The sequence below is a fragment of the Sceloporus occidentalis genome, unplaced genomic scaffold (genome assembly GCF_023333645.1).
Source record: "Sceloporus occidentalis isolate IW3139 unplaced genomic scaffold, rSceOcc1.0.p SCAF_4, whole genome shotgun sequence".
NCBI classification, from domain to species: Eukaryota; Metazoa; Chordata; class Lepidosauria; order Squamata; family Phrynosomatidae; genus Sceloporus; species Sceloporus occidentalis.
This window is the reverse complement of record NW_028316984.1, coordinates 153,824,833-153,849,013: the sequence shown is the minus strand read 5'-3', so window position 1 is coordinate 153,849,013 and position 24,181 is coordinate 153,824,833. Positions and strand designations below refer to the sequence as shown.

At 37.0% G+C, this 24,181-nt stretch overlaps 1 protein-coding gene across 4 annotated transcripts in view; it reads left to right on the top strand.

Annotated features, from left to right (window-relative positions):
* The window catches only part of LOC149314875 (RNA-binding protein Nova-1), a 177,106-nt gene that overhangs the window by 126,269 nt on the left and 26,656 nt on the right, over nt 1–24,181 (top strand). For 3 of the 4 annotated variants that reach the window (XM_089522042.1, XM_089522044.1, XM_089522045.1), the window contains exon 4: nt 17,449–17,520. The exons of the other annotated variant lie outside the window; for it this stretch is intronic. In XM_089522042.1, coding sequence (XP_089378168.1) covers nt 17,449–17,520 — 72 coding nt within the window. The remainder of the gene's footprint in view (nt 1–17,448; nt 17,521–24,181) is intronic. 4 annotated transcript variants of the gene reach the window in all.

Below are 24,181 nucleotides of genomic sequence, written 5' to 3'. Positions count from 1 at the left end.
CTGTCTATGGGGATTTTGAGGATATTCTTCAACTGCCAAACTGTGAAATTATTTCCTGACTTCAGCAGCTTGAAAACCTCCAGAAAGAACTACTTGTTTGAATGGTTGTATCAGGTACTGATTTTAAGAACTTTACATTGCCCAGCCAGTATGAACAAAATAGTCTAACATAGTCTTATGAATAATTTCACCGCCTCCAAGGTTTCCTAAACAATATTCTTGCTTAGTAAATGCATTGTACATGTCCCACCTACAGGGCTATACAAGATCATTTTTCAATGTGTATACATATCTCCCAGGTAAAAGTGTAAGTATGTGTGTATTTCCAAACATTTACTCAATATTTTCTTCAAAATAAAATAAGCTACTCAAAGCCTGAACTTATCCAGATCAAAAACACTCTGCTAATTGAATAAGTCTTGTATCTTACCCAATAAATCAGCAGTTCTCAAATTCTGCGAGGTTAGGCAGTATGGGACATTTAAAGACAATGCAGAATGAGGAAGGCATAAAATCTTGAGGTTGGTAGTATTTCTATAATTCTTGCAGTCTTTGCAAGTTGAAGACCACAAGTTGAATATCAGTTAACAGTGCGATGCAGCAGCTAAAAAGGCCAATACAATTTTAGGTTGCATCAATAAAAGTATAGTGTCTAGATCAAGGGAAGTAATAGTTTCACTCTATTCTGCTTTGCTCAGGCCCCACCTGGAATATTGTGTCCAGTTCTGGGCACCACAATTCAAAAAAGATATTGAGAAACTGGAGCGTGTCCAAAGGAGGGTGACTAAAATGGTGAAGGGTCTGGAAACCATGCTCTATGAGGAAAGACTTAGGGAGCTGGGGATGTTTAGCCTGGAGAAGAGAAGGTTAAGAGGTGATATGATAGCCCTGTTTAAATGTTTGAAGGGATGTCATATTGAGGAGGGAGCAAGCTTGTTTTCTGCTGCTCCAGAGACTAGGACCCAGAACAATGGATGCAAGGTATAGGAAAAGAGATTCCAGCTCAATATTAGGAGGAACTTCCTGACAGTAAGGGCTGTTCAACAGTGGAACACACTCACTCTGAGTGTAGTGGAGTCTCCTTCCTTGGAGGTCTTCAGAGACTGGATTGTCATCTGTCGGAGATGCTTTGATTGAGATTTCCTGCATGGCAGGAGGGTTGGACTGGAAAGCCCTTGCGATCTCTTCCAACTCTATGATTCTACAGTTCTATGATTCTATGAATGTAATAGATGAAAAGGGAACTCTTTTCAATATCAACATTATTTTACAGAATAATAATAATAATAATAATAATACGTTTTATTTATAGACCGCTATTCCACAATGATCATAGCGGTGTACAGTAAAAATTGCAATACAATACAATATTAAAGGTGACAGTTAAAGGGAAGTGAAGGGAGGGCTTGTCTTCTTCCAGGCAGGCCTGGTGGAGCTAGCCTGCCTCTCTCTCTCTCAAGATGGTGGCTGAAGGGAGGGCTTAGATTAGATTAGACAAGATAGCTTAGAACTAAGTCAGAAACAAGCCTTCCAAAACTGTAAGACCTCTCTTAACACACTAAATATGCCATGCACAGATTGGAATTTATGATCAAAACCCTTTAAATCTATTTTTCATCTTTAATACAGTGTTAAAGTAACATTATACAGCATTATTTTTGCTTTCAGTCAGCCTTTAAATATAATATATATGTGTATTTAAAATATGCATTGTCTTTTTGTGTTTTGCTGTCTGTTAGTGAAATGGTAAGGAAATGGGTAAGAACCTAAGATGGAAAAACTGGTATACCTCTTTTAAAGGATTTTAGTGATATATAATTTGTAAACAGTGTCTCTGTATAGCCCAGCTGCTTGTTAAAATGTTTCAGTTTTCTGTTAAGGCTCACAATTACTTCGCTTAATTATAAACGATATTTTTACTTCAAAATTTAATATCTTATCCATTTTGTAAATTAGTTTTTAAATGTCAAGACAAATATTCATCAATAAGATAAATTTTCTGTCATTTTCTTTTTAAATAGTTTGAGTTCTCTAATATGTTTTATAAATCTGTATACAAAATAAATACTGAAGCCATCTAGTTGGATCTTTTATTTTGATTAATTTCATTAATAAATCATGACCTTTTAAATAGTTTCATTCAGTTCAAACAAACTAATCACATATATACATGATTGCAAGCATTGTCATTTATAAAATATTAGTCTCTAACATCTTAAACTAAGGAGACAAACACAACAGCTCTCAGTTGATCCCACTTTGTGGTTAACTACTTCATTTTTGGGAATTATGGCTATAGAGATTGTTTTTACAAAAACCGGGGTAGAAATAAAAGTTTTATTATTATTATTTTCCTTCCTCTGAGCAATATCATCTGCTCTTATACGTATTTAACCATTTCCCTTGACAGAGAATGTAGATTTGAATAAAAATAAATTTTCAATATGGTTTCTGCCTGTTATCTGATATCTGTCTGCAGAGTTTGGGGACATTTTTAAATAGAAAAGGTGAGAATGGAGGAGCATGATGGATATTTATATAATAATGTATCATGTAGATAAAATGGACAGAGAGAAGCTGTATAGTATGACACCTAGGGAACACCCAGTAGATCGAAGAGACAAAAATATTTTAACTCTTCAGTATAAGCTACCTCTATAAATCTGGTTATGGAGTGGTGTACAAGTGCCAAAATAACAAAGGGATTAGATAAACCGGAAGATGGCTATTGAGGACTACTAGTCACATGCTAACTGCAGTATACTACTAGATTCCAGTTCCAGAGAAAACTCATGTCTCACTTGTGGGCTTGCAGAAAGATATCTGTTTGGTCATTTTGGAATTAGGGTGAATTCTAATGCTTTTGTGCTAATATAGCAAGGCTCTTCTTATGCTAATTTTCTACAAGTTCATCACTTCCTCATGCATTCCAGGAAAGCGTATTTGCAATTTGCATATAATTAAGAACAGAGAAACAAGAATATTTCTAAGACATTATGTCATATACCAGACAACAGTGTTGAGAAATAACTTGATGCATGAGGGAAAATTTTGTTCAAATGTCAGGAGGGGGTTACCAAAAAATAATGTCTTCCATTAAGCAATGTTTAATTACAGATCACTGTAAATCAATTTCAAAAGGAAGATTTAGAAGCTGCAAATATATAAAGGGTGAGTATCCCTTATCCAGAAATCTGAAATACTCAAAAATCTAAAATTGTCCACGTGGGTGGCTGAGATAGTGAGACCTTTGCTTTCTGGGGACTCAGTGTAAACAAATTTTGTTTCATACACAAAATTATTAAAAATATTGTATATAAAACATGTTAAAGGTGTATACAGAAGATAAATTAACTTCATGTTTAGACTTGGGTCTCTTCTCCATGATATTTCATTATGTATATGCAAATATTCCAAAACTGGGGAGGGGGGAAATCCAAAAAATTTCTGGTCCCAAGCATTTCAGATAAGGGATACTCAATTTTCATTTGAAAAAAATAACAATCTGAATTCCAGTGTCTCACAAAAGACACTGTTTCCTAAGAGTTTAGGAAACATTTACTTTTGAAAATGGTCATTTTGAATCATGGTATCACAGTATTAATGGTTAGAGCTTGTTCAGGCATTCTTGAGAAAGCCTAGTTTATCAAGATGAAGCACTGTTCTGTACATGCTTCCTTGTTGCTCCTGTTGAGTTTCTGTTAGCAGAAATGTTTAAAAAACTACAAAACTTCCAGGCATAATGATTGATCATGTGCAAACCAGGAGTGCCGCCTTGTCTCTGTCCCAGAAGTCAAAATCAAAATCCAACAACAAACTATGGCTTAAGATTCTGGCTTGTTGGGAGACACAAACTAGAATTCCCAACTGCAGGGGCGATAGGAAGGCATCTGCAACCTTGCAGATCATCCATAATCTTTTCTAAATTGGGTCTATGATTATGTTTACACCTGAAGATCTGAGTCCTCTAGATGCCTACCAACATATTTAAACAAAGAGTCTATTTACATTAGATAATATTAAATACTATTTCATCTCCATATCTTATAGAAGGAGCCATGATGGTTTTCATTCTTTCTGAGGAAGATGTATATTTTTACTAGAAAACAAAAATGACATCCATTTGTCTGTGGTAGTTAGGAAGCCTTCAAATACAGGCTGTTGCAGTTTATAGCAGATAAAATATTTAAGAAATTAGATGCTACATTTTGTAATAATGAAAGCATATTGTTAACTACTACATACATTATAGAAAGCTAGGGATTACATATGTAAGAATATGCAGTAGTTTAGCAGAGACCACAAACACAAATTGAAATAATAGGCTACCTACTTTCAATTAAGAGTGCAGTTCAACCTCAGTCAAGTCCGAAAATACAAATTTACTGGACGTAAACTCAAACAGTTTGTTTCTTATAATCTGATCACTACAGAAAAAGCTTCCACCCAAAAAACGTGCTGGTGTAGTTATGACAAATTATTTTGTCAAAGGTAAAATAGATGAAGATATGAGGCAAGAAGGGATGACATAAATCTACCTCTTACGTACAAAAACAACTCATTTCAATCTCTCTTTGAACTGCATAGAGAAACTTAAGTGTTTAAAATAGTATTTGGCTACTAATTCCACAATATTTTGCTTATAGTTATACTGTGGCAGCATGAATAGATTTGTCATCCTTCTTCTTTTCTTATTCAGTCAGCAGATTTAGCCAAAAGAATCCAAACCAAAAAAACTCAAAGCAACCAACAAAACATTTATTACAAAGTTTATGTACCTTTACAAATGAGATACCATCTAGTTCTTTACTATAACCTCACTAGGAGGCAGGTAATAAATAATGAATAACTTGATTGATATGACAAAGGTTTTAAAACTGGATATTCTTTAAAGTAAACAACTTATAAAATTTCTAATAAATTTCTACATCTCTTTATTTGAAGCATAATAATATTGATAGCCAAATATTGCCTGAAGTTGATTACTATTTTTTAAAAAAATCTTTGCATATAGTAATTCAAAGTTATTATATTTCTTCCATTTTCCTCTGTATGCAGCACTTTCTGAAACTATGTTTCCTTGAAATCTTAAAAATAAAACAAAATTTCCAGTCATATGACAAAAAATTAAAAAAAGAAACAAATGCTCAGAAGAGGTAGTACTTTTTCCAAGTAGAAATCATTCCAAATGCCATGACTATTATACCTTACTGGGACAAAAAGTGTTTATAACAAATATAGTGGTAGATATTAGCAGCAACCCCCCCCCCCCTCGTAATACACTTTTTAGTTGTGTTATGACATTGCAACAGTATATGATTAATTTAAAATTCTGATTCTTTCCCAGTATTCTTCTGGCCTCCAAAAAATAACATTTTCAGTAAATATTGATTTTTCATCAAAGGTTTACTTGCCTTTGGAGACCTGGACTTTGTATGTGCCCTTTTAGCCAGGTCTGTTACGTGATTCATCTTGTCTATGACTTTTACTCAAAGCATTCACCCTGATGTCTAGTGTTGCATCTTGCCCTCTTGTTGGAACCTCAGCTATTTCCCTGGAATAGCTAATTCCCACATGTTTTCTTTTCCTGCTCTTATGGCCTCCTGTTTGTTTGTTTTTTCTGATGTTTGGATTTAAGATGCTTTGTTTGTTTGTTTGTTTGTTTGTTTCAAAAGCCAAGGAGTTTGTTTTTGTTTTTTCTTTCCTTTTTTAAATTTGGTTGCTTTTCTGAGTTGTTTTTCTTTTGCTCTCACTCCAGGCTTTTGTCATTCTTCCTGATACTTCAGTTCCTACCTACAAATGTGCAATCCCCTTCTCTGTAACACTTTCCCCGTCCTTTTCAGCCACCTTTAATTCACTGTCACTGCCCACTCTCCCTCCACAACCTACAGAGATATCTTTTATTAACATGATTGGGAGTCTGCAGCTCACTGCCTCTTGATAGGTTAAATCCCAAATTATCAGCTTTGCTCTGTTTACAAAAACCTTCCATGGACGGATCTGCTATTTAGACTAAAACTCCTAAATTAGCCACATCGTTCTCCTGACAGATAATAAAATGTCCAAATTTCTGGAGCAGCTTGACTACACTAGAGTGGGAACATTTTTATTATTCAGTTTATTTATATCTTACCTTTCCCCCATAGCCAGAATTTAAGGCAGTTTACTGACTTCCACAGAGTCATAAGAGGAAGACATTTCCCTTATACAAAACTGAATTCCCCAATCAGCCATTGACCCCAAGGAGCACATTTGTACACAAAGAAGTAGATTCAGATGTGTGTAGAGACATATGTCCTTACTTGATGAATCCTTGCATAGTAATCTTAATTTACTTTATCACTGTGTAATAAAAGAGACAACAGATGCAAAATTATTATTATTATTATTATTATTATTATTATTGAAGTAGTAAGAGAGAAATTATATGCAAATAATTTTTTTTAAAAATCCATGAAAACAAAAACCTTGTTGCCTCAAGACAGCAATTTATTATCTCTGTATGTATGTATGGTCACTAGGAGATTTTGTACATTTTTAGACAGGTATGTTCACATTTATATAAAAAAGTAAAAATATAGAAATTGAAACATTTAATACTTGCTGCCTTGTTGCATCCACTAGTAAAAGTTGCCGTTCATGTCTTCTGTAATCATTTTTTGCTTGCTTTATTTTATTTTATTTTATTTTATTTTATTTTATTTTATTTTATTTTATTTGTTGGGTGTGTGTGCTTAGCTTCAGAAAAGGAAAAAGCACTAGTTTTGAGCTATGGTATGTTGTGTGAAATACTGAAAATGACATTAATTAAAAAGTGTGATATCTTGGTCTCATGTTGGAACCAAGATTTTCATGGGAGCTGAAGATACCTCAACATGATGAAATATCCTAGCTCAACCAGATTCTCAACAACAGCAAGATTTGCCCCATAATCCTGAACATTCTAGCAGTTAAAAGGTAACATCTACCTCTGCTCTTCTGTATTCCTGTTATTTTGTGTGAGAGTATTCCTGTTATTTTGTCTTCTAAATATCACTTTTTCCAAATATCACTTGGAAAATATGCAAATGTGCTGTTAGATGCACAGTGTAGCCTTTCACTTTTACAACTAGTAAGAAAAACCAAACCTGCCTTTAAAGAGAGAATCTTCCAAGAAAGAAATATTTACAAAAAAATCTATCTTGATTTGTTTTATTTTTGTACATACCTTTTACGAGCAGTCAGCAGTGTTTGATAAATACACTCCAAAATGGAGGCAGTAATTGGTTGTGGATATTAAATGAGGGGCTACAGTTTTGAATTTTAGAAAAATATTTAAAACATTTTTACATAGGATTAAACTATTTTCCTTGAGAGATAACATAGGTTTTTCTCTTTGTGTGATCTAGGGTTATGTCCCCCCACTTAATATTGTAATGTTACAGAATTCGCTGCTTTGATATTCTTTTGTAAAATGGAATATAAATTTATATAAACAAGATAAATTGGACAGAAGTTTGATAAAGCGAAAGCAATTTATGAATGGATTAAAGGCACGATGACATTTGACATCTTCTTCAAAGGCAAACTTCAGATGAATAGTCTTAGTGCCTGTGAAAAAAGTGTAACAGAGAATTTGGGCACAGCTGAGATCTAGCATGGAGTAAGGGTATGTTGATTTGTGGAGAAAGTGTGTCAACAAAATTAACATTTAACCCATACAGCAAAAAGACTAGCACTTTGTGAGGGAGGGGTAGACAAAAATATTATTTATTAGTAGCATTAGTATTAGTATTTTATTATTATTTTTATATTCTGACTTGTATCTAAAGATCGCATGTCAGAGCATCAGCTTGATCAACTTAAAACTGCAAACAATAATTAAAACAGAGTAAAAGCATATTAAACAAGCTAAAACAAGACAGTATAAAAGCAGTTGACACAATTGAAGATCATTTAAGACAGTACATGAGAGCAAGTTTTTATAAGATTAGTTTAGACCCCAAAGACTTTACTTTTTAAAAAAAGAAATAATGTTCCTAATTTGTTCTGGAATGACACTAGCATTGGCACACGTTGGACCTCTAATGGGAAACATTCTACAATTGAGGTGTCACAGTAGTTTATGGCTTTCTCCTATGTGCTCAGCTGACATTTCCAAGGAATTGGTGCAGTGATACACTACTTTGAACTATACCAACACAATCCTAGCCACTACCAAAACTTGGCCATCCAGTGCAAGGCTGAGTCCAGGCTAATGCCTCTGCTGCAAACCTGAGATTTCAGGGGGAGCTTAATCCATCCAGCAAGGCTGGATCCCTATTCTATGATCTGCTTTTCTACTAACATATGTCTTGTGTGGATTGAGCTTCAGTTTGCTAACTAACAGCCAGTTCATTACTGACAATACACACCAGTTTAAAACCAACACAACTTCCTTGGAATAAGTTGGAAAAAATATACACTATTCCTTGGCATACTAATGACCCTAAATCACAAAATTTTGGATAATCTCTCCCAGCAATTTTCTGCATATGTTAAACAGAATGTGGGACAGGAGCTCTGTGGGATACACTATTTGCTAGGGTGGCAAATAGAAAACACTATGGCCTCTTACAGACTGCCAAAATAAAGCTGCTTTGGGTCTCTTTGCAGGTATGCTATTTCAATGATGCATGGGTCCTAAGAGTCCAGAGGTCGTGCCAGAGGTCGTGCCAAAGCCACACTCCATTCCTAAGCACTGGAGTGCAGCTTTGGTGCAGCTTCCGGATTCTTAGGATGCATGCATCATTTAAACAACATACCTCCAAAGAGACCCAAATCAGCTTTATTTTGGCAGTCTGTAACAGGCCAAAAAATACTGTAAAACAGTGTTTTAATACCCATCCCAGTAAGGTAGCCCCAAAGATACCATAGTTAATGGTACTGATTAGTGATTACTGCCAAGAGGGACACAATCCCCTCTGTCCAGTTCCTGGCATAGGACATCCATCAAGGTAACCAAAACTATCTCCAACCTATCATCAGACTGCAACTGATTGAAATAGGTCCAGATAATCCAGTTTTAAACCATACCGGTGTACACAGGAGTTTGTAATTTCATCTTTATTTTTTGATTCTCTGCTTTAGTGACCAATGAATCAGTAAAGCAAATTTATGAGAATTTTTGCAGTTATTGATTTATTTATTTACCCATTCATTTATTAGATGTATAGCCCACATTTCTCTTAAAATGGGATTCAAGGCAGCTTACAATAATTTTAAAAAGATACAACTAAAATAGTAATTACAAAAGTTTAAAATAATACAGTAATCGTAGTATTAAAATATAATAGTTAAAATGTAGCATTTTATCATTTTTGAAAAATTAAAAACATTTTAAAAGCACACCAGTTACACACTCTCACACACACACTGCATAAGGAAAATCCACACACCAAAAGCCTGTCTAAATAAAAGTGTCTTTAGCTGCTGGCTAAAAGAGAGCAAAGAGGGGACCAACCTGACCTCCTGTAGAAGAGAGTGCCACAGTCTGGGAGAAGCCATGGAAAAGGCTCCCAACTCTTCAACCAACTATGTCTGCAAAGGTAGTGGGACTGAGAGAAAGCCCTCCCCTGCCAATCTTAACATACCTTCTGGCCTCTATACACTCTTGACCCAAGCCATTTAGGGCTGTAAATGTCATAACCAGCACTTGAATTCTGCCATGAAATGGACTGATACGCAGTGTAGCTGTTTCAGTAGGGGAGTCACGTGATTCCTGTAGCCATACCCAGCCTGGCTGCAGAATTTTGAACCCACTGAAATTTCCAAAGTTTCCAAAGGCAGACCCATGTAGTCCAAACAGGATATAATCAAGACATGTATCACTTTAGCCAGCTCTATCTTCTCAAGGAACGGGTGCAACTGGCTCACTTGTTTTAACTGCAAATGCTCTCCTGGCCATAGCCAAAGCATGGGCACACACACTCAGATCCAAATCCAGGAGCACACCCAAGCTGCATGCCTGAGATTTCAGAGGGTGTGTAACTGAATGGAGCATGGGCTGAATCACTGTTCCCTGATCATCCTTCCAACTGACAAGGTGCACCTCTGTCTTCCCCAGATGAAGTTTCAATTTGTTCACTCTCATCCAGACCATTGCTGACAGTAGATACTGGTTTAGTTCAAAACCTGCTTCCTTGGAATCAGATGGAAAGGAGAAATAAAGTCAGGTGTTATCAGCATGCTGATAACACTGAACCCCAAAACTCTGGATGACCTCTCCCAGTGGTTTCATATAGGTATTAAACAGCATGAGGGACAGAAACAAACCTTGAGAGACACCACAGGCTACTAGCCAGGTGTCGAACAGGCATCTCCAGCACAGCCTTTTGGGTTCACACTTCCAAGAAGGACTGGAACCATTGTAAAACAGTGCCCCCAAACACTGTCCCAGAGAGGTGACTCAAGGATACTATGGCCGATAGTTTTGAAAGTCACTAAGACCTCTAGCAGAACCAAGAGAGACACACTCTCCAGTTCCCTGTGACCAGAGCTGCCTCTGTCTCATAGCTAGGTCTGAAGCCAAATTGAAACAGATGTAGATAATCTGTTTCATCCAGGAACCCCTGGTCATCCCACACAACAATGCTTTGCTCAAGAATGGTATGTTAGAGACTGAAAGATAATTATCTATTGTAGAGGGGTTCAGAGATGTCCAAATTGGTCAAAGTTTTGAAAACCATGCCCTATGTACTGCTTCTATCCAAACAGAAATGTCCTATATCAATTTCCTGTTAAGTGTGTTTATCATCATATATACTTTTTTCTGGGATACAGTATGCCTCAGCAACTGTGTCTCTGTGCCACAACTTATGTTGGAGTTAGTCATAACATCTTTCACTGAGGTCCCTGCTTCTGAATTAACTATTCCAGCTTTTTGTCACCCATCTGTACTCCCTTCAGTGATCTCAGAAGTCAGAGTATTTTTCCTTGTTTAGAGGATACAATCCCTGTTTTACTTGAATCCTACATTAATGTCCTCTTCCTGACACTCTTTTCCTAGGCTCTTTTTTGTCATCTTTGTGTTTCCTATGCCAGACTGTTTCAAACTTTTCAGTCTCTTTCAAACTCTTTCTCACTTATCCCATCCTTGAATTCCTTCTATCGTGTATCCTATATTTAATGTGCCATTTTCTTTTTACTTGTGCTATTTTCTTTTTTCTTGTCAATTGTGATTCCATTCAACTTTCTTCTTGTCCTCCTCTTTCTCTTGACCCTTAGTGGCAAAGCAAAGCCAATCAACTCTAATACTGCCACCTACTGGCATCTGTAAAAGTGGGGGGTGGAGACCTGTAGACAGACTACATCACAATAAGTTCTCTAAGTTACTAACTTGTAAAAAATGCCAAAGAGCAAACAAAATAGAAGGCCTCAGAGCACAGTCTCAATTACAAACTCTTAAGTTGCCTCATGCAACTCTCTTCTCAGACAGTAAGAGAGGAAAATATACTCACTTATCTCTGTAATAGAGACAGTACTATATAATGTGGTCTACAATATCTTGAAGCCCACATATTTTGCAAAGGTCTATTTCTGTAACCAGTGGCCAAAATATTGCTATGTGCTGCAGAATGCTGTATGAGCACCCAAGAAAGACAAACCTGTATCATTCAATCTCAGTGATTAAAAATCTGAAGGCCCCTTGAAAGAACAAAAAGAGAAAACTTGACAATCAATAGTTCCCAGTGGTATATCGTTTCCACTCTCTGTGCACTTCCCTTTGGATATAGCACTTCTGTAGAAGCCAGATGTAAAGAAATATTAACAGCCCAGTGCTACAAACCAATTATTGTGAAAGAATCTGCAAGCTCATTTCCCAATATTGTTGTTGTTATATCTTTCTCCAACAATTGGGACTCAAGACAGTTTACGATTTAAAAGAGTAATACACTTGGGCATCCCCATTCGCGGCTTTAACACTCACAATTTTTATTATTCGTGAGGTCAAGGCCTCTGTGCGCACATGCTCCACCTTCCTCATGGGCTTTTCCCCTTGGGAGGAAAAAGGCCAGGAGGGAAAAGCCAGGAAGGGTGTGCACGCCAAACCTTTCCTTCCCCATGAAAAGGGAGGGAGGATGAATCCATCCCTCCAAGTCTTTTGCCAGGCGGATGGCTGCCTACCTTGCTCAGGCACCCATCCACTCAGGAAAGGGGTTTGGAGGGATGGATCTATCCTCCCTCCCAGCCCTTTTCCTAGGTGGATGGGTGTCTGGGCAAAGCAGGCATTCATCTACCAGGGAAAGGAGTTTGGAGGGATGGATGCATCCCCCATCCCAGACCTTTTTCTGTGTGAATGGGTGCCTGGGCAAGGCAGGCACCCGTTTAATAATAATAATTAATAATAATTTGTTTTATTTATATACCGCTATTCCAAAGATCATAGCGGTGAACAGCAAGTAAGCTAATTAGCAAGTAAGCTAATTTGCCCCCAACAGTCTGGGTACTCATTTTAGCAACCTCGGAAGGATGCAAGCCTGAGTCGAGCTTGGGCCCTTTTGCTGGTCTTGAACTCGCAACCTTGTGGTTTTGAGTGAATGGCTGCAGTACAGGCATTTAACCACTGTGCCACCAGGGCTCCTGGTTTGCCCAGGAAAGGGGCAGAGAGCCAGTTAAAGGGATTGAAGGACAGGGGGAAAAGAGGAGCACACATGCCTGATCCTCTTCCCCCTCCCATCCATCTCTTTAACTAGGATGGGGATTATTTGTGATTTTTCACATTCACAGGGGTTGTGAACCCCAACCCCCATGAATGTGGAGTGCCGAGTGTTCAGTGAAAAACTTACAGAAAGTGAAGATGAACATAGAATTCAAGCTTCAGGAAAAGAAATTCCACCTAAACATTAGGAATAAGTTGTTTGACAATGGAGTACAGTGCCTCAGAATTTAGTAGAGTTTCCTTCTTGGGAGGTTTTTAAACAGAGGCTGGATGGCCATTTATCGGAACAGCTTTTATAGTGTATTCCTGTATGGCTGGGTTTGAACTGGCTGGCTGTTATGGTCTCTTCCAACTCTATGATTCTAGTTAAATTAGGCTTGAAACAAATGGGTGTAAAAAGCTGTCTTCCACACGGCTTAGGTGTGTGGCATTTAGATGATTCATTGCCCCAACCCATGCAGAAGCTGTGCCAGGATTACTCCCAGGCTGCCTGAGGCAGCCCAAACATGGCTTTAAACAGAACGGATATTTTCCACTCCTTGCCACAGTCCATTGGGGACTGCAGCAGGGGCTGGCATCAGGACCATATCATGTGGTCACTGTGGCCCCCTGGGTGGGAGCAGCCTCTGGCTACTCTTTATGGCTGTTCTTTCTGGCCCATCTATTCCGCCCCTAAGTCACACTATTAAAACACTTCAAATCTCTAGTTAGAAGAATAAAATGCAATTTAAAAGGTTAAAAAATTATTTTAAAAGTACAGTTTAAAACAACACAGTACCTCCTACCCTGTTCTTTAAAAACTTTCTGTATTAAAAGCCAGTCAGAATAAAAAGCATTTTGCCTACTAACAAAAGGACAGCAAGGAGAGGGCTATTCTGGCCTCCTTGGGAAGGGAGTTCCCAAATGTAGAGGTAGCCACTAAGAAAGCCCGCTCTTGCACCCTCACCAACTGTGCTTGTGAAAGTGCTAGAAAGAGAGAAAGGTATTTCCTGATGATCTCAGGGCCCAAGTAGAGATGTATAAGAAGATACAGTCTTACAGATAGCCTTGATCTAAGCAATATGGGGCTTTATAGGTCATAGTCATCACTTTGAGTTGTGCCCTGAAACAAACTGAGATCCAATGGCACTGTTTTAATGGGAGAATAGTATGGTCCCTATGAGAGCCAGCATGGCGTAGTGGTTTGAGTGTTGGACTACATCTCTGAAGACCAGAGTTCAATTCCCAACTCGGCAATGAAACCCACTGGGTGGCCTTGGGCAAGTCACAATCTCTCAGCCTCAGGAGAAGGCAACAGCAAACCACCTCTGAATAAACCATGCAAATAAAATCCCATGATAGGTTTGCCTTTGGGCCGTCATAAGTCAGGAATGACTTGAGGGCACACAGAAAACAAAGTACGGTCTCTGTAACCTCCTGCAATTAGCACTCTGGCTGAAGCTCTTTAAATTAGCTGAAGTTTCCATATATTCTACAAAGTCAGCCTCATGTATAGTGCCCTACAATAGACCATATGGGATATAACTAAGGCACATACCACCATAGTCAGATACGCCATCTCAAGGAACAATGACAGTTGGAGCACAAGCTTTTAAGCATTCTTAGCCAGCACAGAAACCTGGGCCTCCAGGTTCAATCCTGAGTTCAGGAATACAATCAAGCTATGAACCTGTGCCTTCAGTGAAAGTGTAACCCCATCTGACACTGGCTGAATTCCTATTCCTTGATCTGCCTTTCAACTGATCTGGACCACCTCTTGTCTTTTTTAGATTAAGTTTCAGTTTGTTCAGCATCATCCAGTCCATTACTGATGACAAGCTCCTGTTTAAAAAAGTAAGACTGTCTCGTTGTATTGAGGTGGGGAAGAGTTGAGGTGGAAAATAGAGTTAGATGTCATCTGTATATTGGTGACACTGCACCCCAAAGTCTGGACAACCTTTCTCAGCAGTTTCTTGTATATATCAAATAGCAGGAAGGAACAAAACAGAGCCCCAAGGAACCCCATAGGGAAATGGCCAAATGGTTGGATAGAATTCCCCCAGCACCACCTTCTGAGGTCAACCCCCTAGAAAGGAATGGAGCCACTATAAAACAGTGTCTCTAAGTCCCATCCCAGCAAGGTGACCCAAATGGATATTATGGTCAATGATATCAAAAGCTGCTGAGAGGTCTAGCAGAACCAAGACTGTCCCCTGTCCAGTTCCTTGCATAGGTCATCCACCAATGCAACCCACACTCTCTATGTTCCATAAGCAGGCCTAAAAACAATTTGAAATGGATCTAGATAATCCTTTTCATCCAGGAATCTTGGGAGCTGGAAGACCACCTCATACTGCATTATCTTGCCCATGAATGGTATGTTTGGCGCTGACTGATAATTATCCATATAGGAATTCAGGGATGCTAAAAATGGTGAAAGTTCAGGAAATCATGGCCTGTGAGGAGCGACTTAGGAAGCAGGGTATGTTCAGCCTGGAGAGGAGAAGGTTAAGAGGTGATGTGATAGCCATGTTTAAATATTTGGAAGCATGTCATACTGAAGATGGAGTAAGTGTGTTTCCTGAAGCTCCAGGGAATAGGGCCCAGAGCAGTGGCTTCAAATTACAGAAAAAGAGATTCCACCTCACCATTTGGAAGAACTTCCTCACAGTAAGAGCTGTTTGACAGTGGAATATGCTGCCTCAGAGTATGGTGGAGTTTCCTCCTTTGGGGGCTTTTAAACAGAGGCTGGATGGCCATCTGTCTGGGGTGCTTTGATTCTGTGTTCCTGCATGGCAGGGAATTGGACTGGATAGTCCTTGTGATCTCTTCCAACTGTATGATTTCATGATTTTCAACAAAAGCCTCACAACTGACTCCTTCAGGCAGTTTATGCAGGCAGGATTTCAGAGATGTTGTATCAGACAAATTGCCTTTGCTTAACCATTAAGTTGTGGTCGCAAACACTATGTTGAATTTAAAGAGATGGGATGATTTTGAGCTTTCCTTTATATCACAGCAGTTCAGTCTGTAAATAAGGGTCACAAGAGACATGTAATTATATGCATTTGGCATACGTCCCTTCTGAGCATCATATCTCAAGAACAGTGAAAAATTAAGTATCGGTTATTCTTCCTTTACAGAATAAGTAGTTTCTTATTCTTTACAGAATAAGAAGTAGGGTTTAAACTGTATAAAGGCATGCTTTTTTTAAATGAACATTAACAACGAAGTGAATGATGATAAAGGCAGCTAAAAATAAAATTAGCTATTTTTAGAAAATTTGGATCTCTTTCCTTAAAAATTTCAACATAAAAAAGGCATCGATTTCCAGTGTATCCAGTTTTTAAACAGGGACATGATTCACTCCAAATATTATTCCGATTCACAGACAACTTATCTTGAAAATGTGTCCATTTCAAATCACTATGCCGTACATTTCTGTCTTCATTTGTTGTAACAGTAAATGGAATGATTTGGTACTTTTTGGTTAGTTTCAGATAGTCACACAAACCAATTAGAAACCATCTCTATGTTTGCTCTATGGCTCTAATATTTCTAGGTTTTGTTTTTGTTTCTACACAACTAAAATTTAATCAGAGATGGGGCAAAAACTGTTGTCTCGGAGGTACTTCACATCTTGCAAAAGCCACATTGCTGTTCACCAAGAAATAATTCTGATCCTGTCATTCTCAGGAACTGTTTATGTTTGCAAACTGCCTGTAATATGGATCAACCATTCCTGGATGTTGTATCACTTAGACATACACTGCTATATGTATATAAACTATTTCTAAATACTTGCTAAATATTTAGCTATGTTTATTCTGTTTGAGCATAAAAATAAAATGAATTTTGTGGCACATTAGTATTGCATTAAAATACTTAAAATAAGGATTTTTAAAAAATGAAAATTGAAATATGTCTGCCTCAGTGGGCTGATGTTAAAACTTGACAGTTATCAGCATACCATAATAGAGAGCTGGACATTCATTTCATAGCTATATTTATTCATTAGCAAGTGTTTTAAATTACTATACTACATATTTTAAGAAATATTTTGATACAGTCATCCTTTTTTAAATGCATACTAATAGTAGATTCTTTAACTTCATTGATAAATGTATTACTGAGCATCAGTGACAAATGTATTGCTACAATTATTAACTGTAAATTTACCCATGATTTGATATATGTTCACATATTCTTTAAATCTATTTTGTTAAATAATAATAAATAATAAATGGCAGTTTCTTGCATTTAAACCTCTGTATGTAATGGTTTTATGCTGTGAATCACTAAATTTATATGGAGTCATCTTTGTAAGATAAAATCAAGATGCAACAAGGATGGATCGAGATAATACATCAGAACACAGACTTTAATCTTCTAAGAACTTCTTAGCAGAAAGGTGGTTAAATGGTACATCTGCTCATTGAACTTGTTGGAATTTGTTTTTGCTCTTATTAATCTTTACTTTCCCTAAGAAACTAGTATGGGAAAGAAAATATTATTCATAAAGTCAACATATTTTTATTATTTTGTGAGTTTACCATCTTGATTTTGAGCCATTAGTTTGTTTTACATGCATATGCATGCAAACTTACATGCATTAGTTATTTGCTTGATTGGCATTAAATTCCATTAAGTTCCAATGAGGAAGATAAATTCCGTTTTCAGGCTTTTTCTATTTAATTTTCTATTACATTACATTTGTTTAATTTTTTTTTTTTACTGTTCAGTCTAAGGCTTGTTGAGGTTGATTTGCTCCTGAACTGCTTTGTTCCCAGACATTGCCATCATCCCCAACTACCACCAAGTCCTCTCCATCTGATCCCATGACCACCTCCAGAGCTAATCAGGTACAGTATCATTCTACCATCTACACCATACTTTTCACGAGCGGCAACTTGCAAACTGGAGAAAATGTTATGGTGGGTTACGGTTTTATTTGTTCATTTGCATATATACACCCATAATCATGAATATCTAATTAATACTATTGCATAAGTAATATCTTTTAAAATTAATAAATGAAATGAATTATAAAACTTTATACTGAAGTAAAATTGTGCAAATTTTTTTATTGTTGAAATCCAAATACCCTTTCAGGAGCACCTGGTATTTGCTTGTAATCATTGGACTCTTCACATTTTGCCCTAACAGCAACTCCTCTTGGGTGCATTGAGTTCAGGGTTGCTGAACTAGCTATGGTATTCAGGAAATTCATAGAGTGGCTGACAGAAGAGGGTGATTCTAAATTGCTGGACCATATACTCTGCATGCAATTCTTTGGGGTCTGTATGTTTTATCATGTCTCTTCCAAGGATGGGAGGACAGATCATGCTTTTGTATAATGAACTGTATGCTTCATTAATAAGGGATAATATAATTATTTCTGTACCAGTCCTGTCAGTATGTGCACATGAAGACAGGGAGAAGGATTTCAAAAGCAGTTACTAAGAAGAAGTAGCACTGCTGTGGTCTTCTTCTTTAGTTACAGTATAGCTTAGTTTAAAAAAAAACAGGGCTAAGAGAACATCACGGTCCTCAAAATGTTCCTTTTAATTCTTTATAATTAAGGTTCCCATGTAAATTTCTTCTTTTGTACATCTTATGTAATGTAACCAATATTTAACTATTCAAAAAGTAAAATAACTTTGTTTCTTAACCATATGGCAAGATCTAAGAAATAAATATCGATTTTATATCCAGATGTTTTTAAATAACATCCTTTTCTGTACTGAGCAAGGACATGAATTTTGTATTTACTTGTCATTCTATTCACATACTTAGCATTCTAAATAGAGTAAAATGAGTTTGGGCCAAAGAGTTCCACAAACAAAAGGTGTATTTTGGTAAGTATTCATGATGGGGCATGGTATGAGAAATATAAAACCAAACCAAATACCATCTACTTCCGCAAGTGAAAAACTCCTAGAATTTCCCAGTTATATCTCCAAGTGAGTGAGAACTTTCATAGAAGTGTGTGTAACAGCAGGAACAACTATTTTCCATCCAGTCATGGTTGTGAATCCAGTTCTATATATTTCATGACAACTTTAAGTGGTTTTGTAACTTTTTGTGATATTTTCTTCATAATAAATGCTTGTTTATGTTAATGTTTTACTCCGGTAGAAACTTGATTTGCATCTCAAAACAGGTAAATTGAACAATTTTCAGTCATTTATACCTATACTTCACATTAAAAGGCAAGGACAATAATAAGCACAGGATGACCATAGTTTTCACATCCAGCTGTTGAGCTTCCACATTAAAGCATCTAACTGGAAATTGGATGCTGACTCACATAGATATAGCTATTATCCAAAAGAATTCTTGATTCTTATGTGATAACTACTAAACAACTCCAAAGGAGTTTGTTGAGCAATTGATAATATGACATTGGACCCAGATTTCCCACATGGTATGGAAGGATTTCCCCTATCCCTATTTGCAGAGGGCTATAGTACTTGACTATCTACTTTTTTCCCTAGTAGGGCATCTTGGTGGCAGGAAAGATTGTGTTGGATCTTAATTAGGCTCAAGGTGCCTATTTAATTCCTCCTACAAGGCAAGAAAAGTGAATAGTCAAGTACTGTACTCAGTCCTTTTTTCTCCACCTTATTTGGAATACTTCATACATTAATTACTATACAAGAAATAAGGGACAAGACTTTACAAACAACCATACAGTCATGAGTATGACCAGTAGTTGTATAATCAGTATTCCATTGTCTGTACAACCTGAGCTGAGGTTGTTTGGTTTGTGCCTTCCGTGCATTATTTTCATAGTTATCTTGAAAATCATCTCTCAGGACAGAACATGTGCAAATGAAGAGAGATACTCAAGCTTTAAACTGGCTACTAACAATATGTATATTATATGTCTTGTTGCATTTTTTTTATTATTTTGGAGTCAGCAGGAAACATTCAGTATTTAAGAAAATTAAGATTTTGCTTCCAATCTGGTGAAAAGTCATATTGGCTAGGAGCGCCAGAAGAAGCGGTGGCGTATGCTGGAAGAAACAATGGCATGCGCGCCTGTGGCGCATGCATGCCACTGCCCTGCACCTCCATGAGCACAAGCCCCATTACTTGTAATGGGGATCGAGCATATGCACTTTTTCTTTTACGCGGGGGGTTCGGAACGGGTCCCCCGTGTAAAAGAAGGGCGCACTGTACTTGTTTGCCATCAGACCACACATTTTTCTTGTGTAAAATTAATGTATAATTCTATAAAATAATTTGAATTAAATAGATCACATACAAGAAATGGTAAATGCATAAAAAGAACCAAGGATCCATCAAATTTAGTCTCCTATTTTCCACAATGGAATATCAGATACTCCAGGAAGGCCAACAACATACAAGTCATGAAAGATATGACTTGTCCCTTTTTACACTTGGAATTAGTAATTAGTAGCATAATCCCTCTGAATCTATAAAGTATCATGGACAAATAGCTGCTGGTAGACTTATCCTTCATTAATTCCCTTCTAAAGCCATTTAAATAAGCAGCTCTCACCACATTTTGTCAGTGAATTCTATAAATTAATGATGCACTGCATGAAGTATTTTCTCTTATCTCTTCTAAATTTACTGCCAAATCAGTTCCTCTGTGTTAATCCAGGTCATATTATGCCTTGCCAATTTACCACCAGTTCTGTTGGTGCCATTGCTTAAAGCTTGGTCACTCTATTATAAAACTATGTGAACAGTCTAACAAGAAGGAGGTGCTCCACTATGGAATGTCCTCTTTATGAAATAGCTTTAAACAGGTATGCCTTACATATATCTTCAAATCTTTTAAGAATTTTGAGAACACATTTTTATCTTGCCATTCATTTTGTTCTGAGAAATGTCTTGGCAACTAAGCAGCTATAAACATGTAGCAAGCTAAGATTTAATCTGGTGCATACGTTTAGTTACTGTGTCATTTTATGCTTAATATTTGTTTTTGGAAAGCTTTGCAAACTGATCACAGTGGACCAAGAATTCCTCCAACTGGGCAGAAGAACCCTATTATTTGGAAGCATTAAACTGGATTATACAGTAGAGATGTTATGGCGATATTTTTACCATCACAGAACAGGCCCTAAAATGAGTTCTTGCCTGTGAACTAAACACTCTGTGCAACATTGATTATAGTGTAAGACTATTTTAAGATGATAACTTTTGCATTTTAGCAGTTGAAATTACTTGTTTACAGCTTATATAAAGTATGTAATAGAGTTGGGAAGGCATATATAGTTTCATTTGTTCAGAAACTATAATGTGAGAACATAGCATGAGGTGGATTTAATCATTTTCTAGCTGAAAATTACTATTGTTAACTCTAACTTTCTATCTATATCTAAATTGTTATTCAGGAAGATACAAGTGATTTTTGTAAATTCTTGCATAAGCTCTCAGTTAGAGAAAGGATAAACTATTAATGCATTCCTAAGGAAACTGGGTTTCTTAAATGGAGCTGTCTGTTCCAATGGCTGAACAAACTACTTCAGAAACATGAAGATATGGTATGGGAATGTGAAGACTTTAAAAAAAACCTACAAAACTTCTCTAATTCCAAGATCTTGGATATGTAAAATAACTCTTTTTTTAAAAAAAAATATAGAGTGCAAAAATATGAAATGTTTTAAATTTAATCCCAGGTAAAATTTGTAGTTTAACTTCACGTAAACTCTGCATTTGTATGCTGGTCAAAATTAAATTTAAATTTAACATGTTATCATGTTGCACAATGAAGGATTATTGAAAGTTTTCTGCCCCTAGTCACCTGGTACAATTAAGAAGCTTCTTTTCTATTTAAAGTGGCTTGCCTTTTCAGCCATTCCTGGCTGCAATAAAAAAACAACTATCTTACCTACATTAATCGAGCATCACTGTCTTGTTACGTTCCTGTGAAAAAGAATTCATGGCATGGGGAAAACATGGAGAGTTCTGATTACCATTTAAATAAATTATTCAGCTCCTCTTTTATAGGTATTAATAACCTGGGATTTAACACATCTAATTGCATGTTTCTTATGTTTGAGAATCTGCCAAGGAAAAAAAAACATTAGCAGTCCTGATGTTAGGAAGCCTTAAATTGTTCATAATTAATGATGTGCAACAAATAAACGGAAAGAGACTCAGTTGGCTCATGCCCACACTGCTGGAGCAGATAATCACTTCACAGAAACACAAACGGTATCAGAAACACATCTTGTAGTCGTTATAGATGAGGAATCTGACGGGGGAAAAACAATCCTAATTCAACTCTAGCATGGTTGGATACACAGGGATTTAAACTTAAGCTTTTAAGGAGTTGCACACTCAAAACACTGAACCTAGATGACTGTTTGTTTCAATTTCTTGCACACTTGATTTTTTTCTATCCCATATGCAAATTCTGGTAAAACCAAAAATTGATTGGAACAAAATAATCAGTAATTCTTGCTGACCACTATAGAAGGAAAAAATAGAAAATGACTTCATTTTTCTGGTAGGAATTGCTAAGTAATACATTATGTTCAGCAACATAATTTTGCCAGGGCTTTAATAATTTTTTGGAGGTCTACCAAACATTGTGTACTATTCATTTTCATTTCAAAAATAGTAGCTTCAGTTTCATTCAAAGTTCTCTCTGACAGGCAACGTCTATACATTTTGCCAATATATACAAAGATGTGGACAGGTTAAGGTCCAGATGTGGACAGGTCCAGGTTGGGGGGGGGGGGCTCTATAATTGTGCTTTGCCAATTTATCACTTGCACACCAGTGCATCGATGTCCGGTACAGGCAGAGTGTGACGTGGCAGCTCAAGGGGGAAGCTATCCAATGGAATGGCATATAGGCAGGCAGTAGGAGCTACTTGAGGGGCACCGGTGATGTGTTTGTGTGCCAGTGCGCATACACAGTGGGGAGGCAACAAAAATAATTACCCAGCGGCACACCTGATGCTGTGCCATTCAATCAGGCCGTGAGCATTCAGCCTGGGAGTGGGCTGGGCAAGCAGTGGGGTTTCAACCAGCTTTGAGGGAAAGCAAAATCAGGTCACTTTTTCCTGCCCATCTGCTCCAACCCAGTGTCAGTTGCAGCAGTCTTCATGTTATAACTGTTGATAATATAATAATAAGGATTTATTTATAGCCCACCAAATCATGTAGAATCAGGGTGGGTTACAACAATAAAGAAATATAATATAACAATAAGAAACTACAAAACAATGCAAATCGATTAAAGGTCAAATAAAATAAAGATTGCAATACAAGTCAAATAAAATTCAAAATTAATCCCTCAACAACCCCCGCATCCCAGTCCTAAAACAAAAACAATATAAAAAAATTAAACTATAAAATCGTAACAATGGAAATACAATACAACAATGGCAAATACCATACAATGCTATCAAATAAAGTTCAAAATTACAATACAAATAAAATAAATTACAATTTACAATACAGTTGAATAAAGTTCAAAATTCATCCCTTATTCAATCCCCCCATCCCAGTCCTAAACAAAAATAATATATAACATGATTTAAGCTATAAAAACATTATTACAGTTAGAGACCGTGCTCCCTCTGTGCCTCACAGCTGGCCCTAGTTGGAGAATGGGCTGGCTGGAGAGCTTGGAGTCCGAGCGGCCTCAGTGCTAGTAGCATTACTGTGGTCTTCAAATATAAATCGACTGCATTCCTGAGCATGTTTATGTGTGTTCAAGAGTACATGTATATTTATACCAATGCATAGTGGCAGGTTATACAGCATGGTGTAGCAGTTTGACTGCTGAACTAGGACTTCAGGAGATCAATTTCCTAGGTTTCCTAGGACTTCAGGAGATCAGAGTTTTAATCTCTGCTCAACCATGGGAATCTGCTAGGTTGTTGACCTTTAACAAGTCACACACACTCACACTCGGAGGAAGGCAATGGCAGGCCCTCTAAGAATAGATCTTGCAGAGAAAGAACCGTAATAGGTTTGTCTTAGGATCACCATGTCAAACCATAAGGCACGCAGTGAAGACAACATCCTACCAGGGTATCCCACCGAGAAGACAACACTTCTATGGAGAACTGCAACCAAAAGACAATTAATGGAATTGTGTTTGTTGTTCAATGTATCTGTCAACACTGCATTAAAATGCAGCCCCATCCAGAGGGTTTCCTTTAAGATGAAAGAGAAATCATGTAACTCTTCAATATTTTTGAACTTCAGATTCCAGTAGCCCTAGCCATTTTAATGAATGCTAGGAATTGCAGCCCAGCAATATGAAAGACCATACATTTTCCTCCCCTACTTTAGCCATCTGCCGGGTTTGCTTTGATTGAGAGTTCCTGCATGGCACGGGGGTTGGACTGGATGGCCCTTGTGGTTAACACTATTATGAAATTGATTTGAGATTAAGAGAAAGAGATTGATATTGATTGCAGAATATTTACAGATCACTGTACAGTAGCAATTAATGATTGTTAAAATAACTATTAAAATAAATTAGTAGCAGGATATAAATAGCTCAATAAATGGATAGATATTT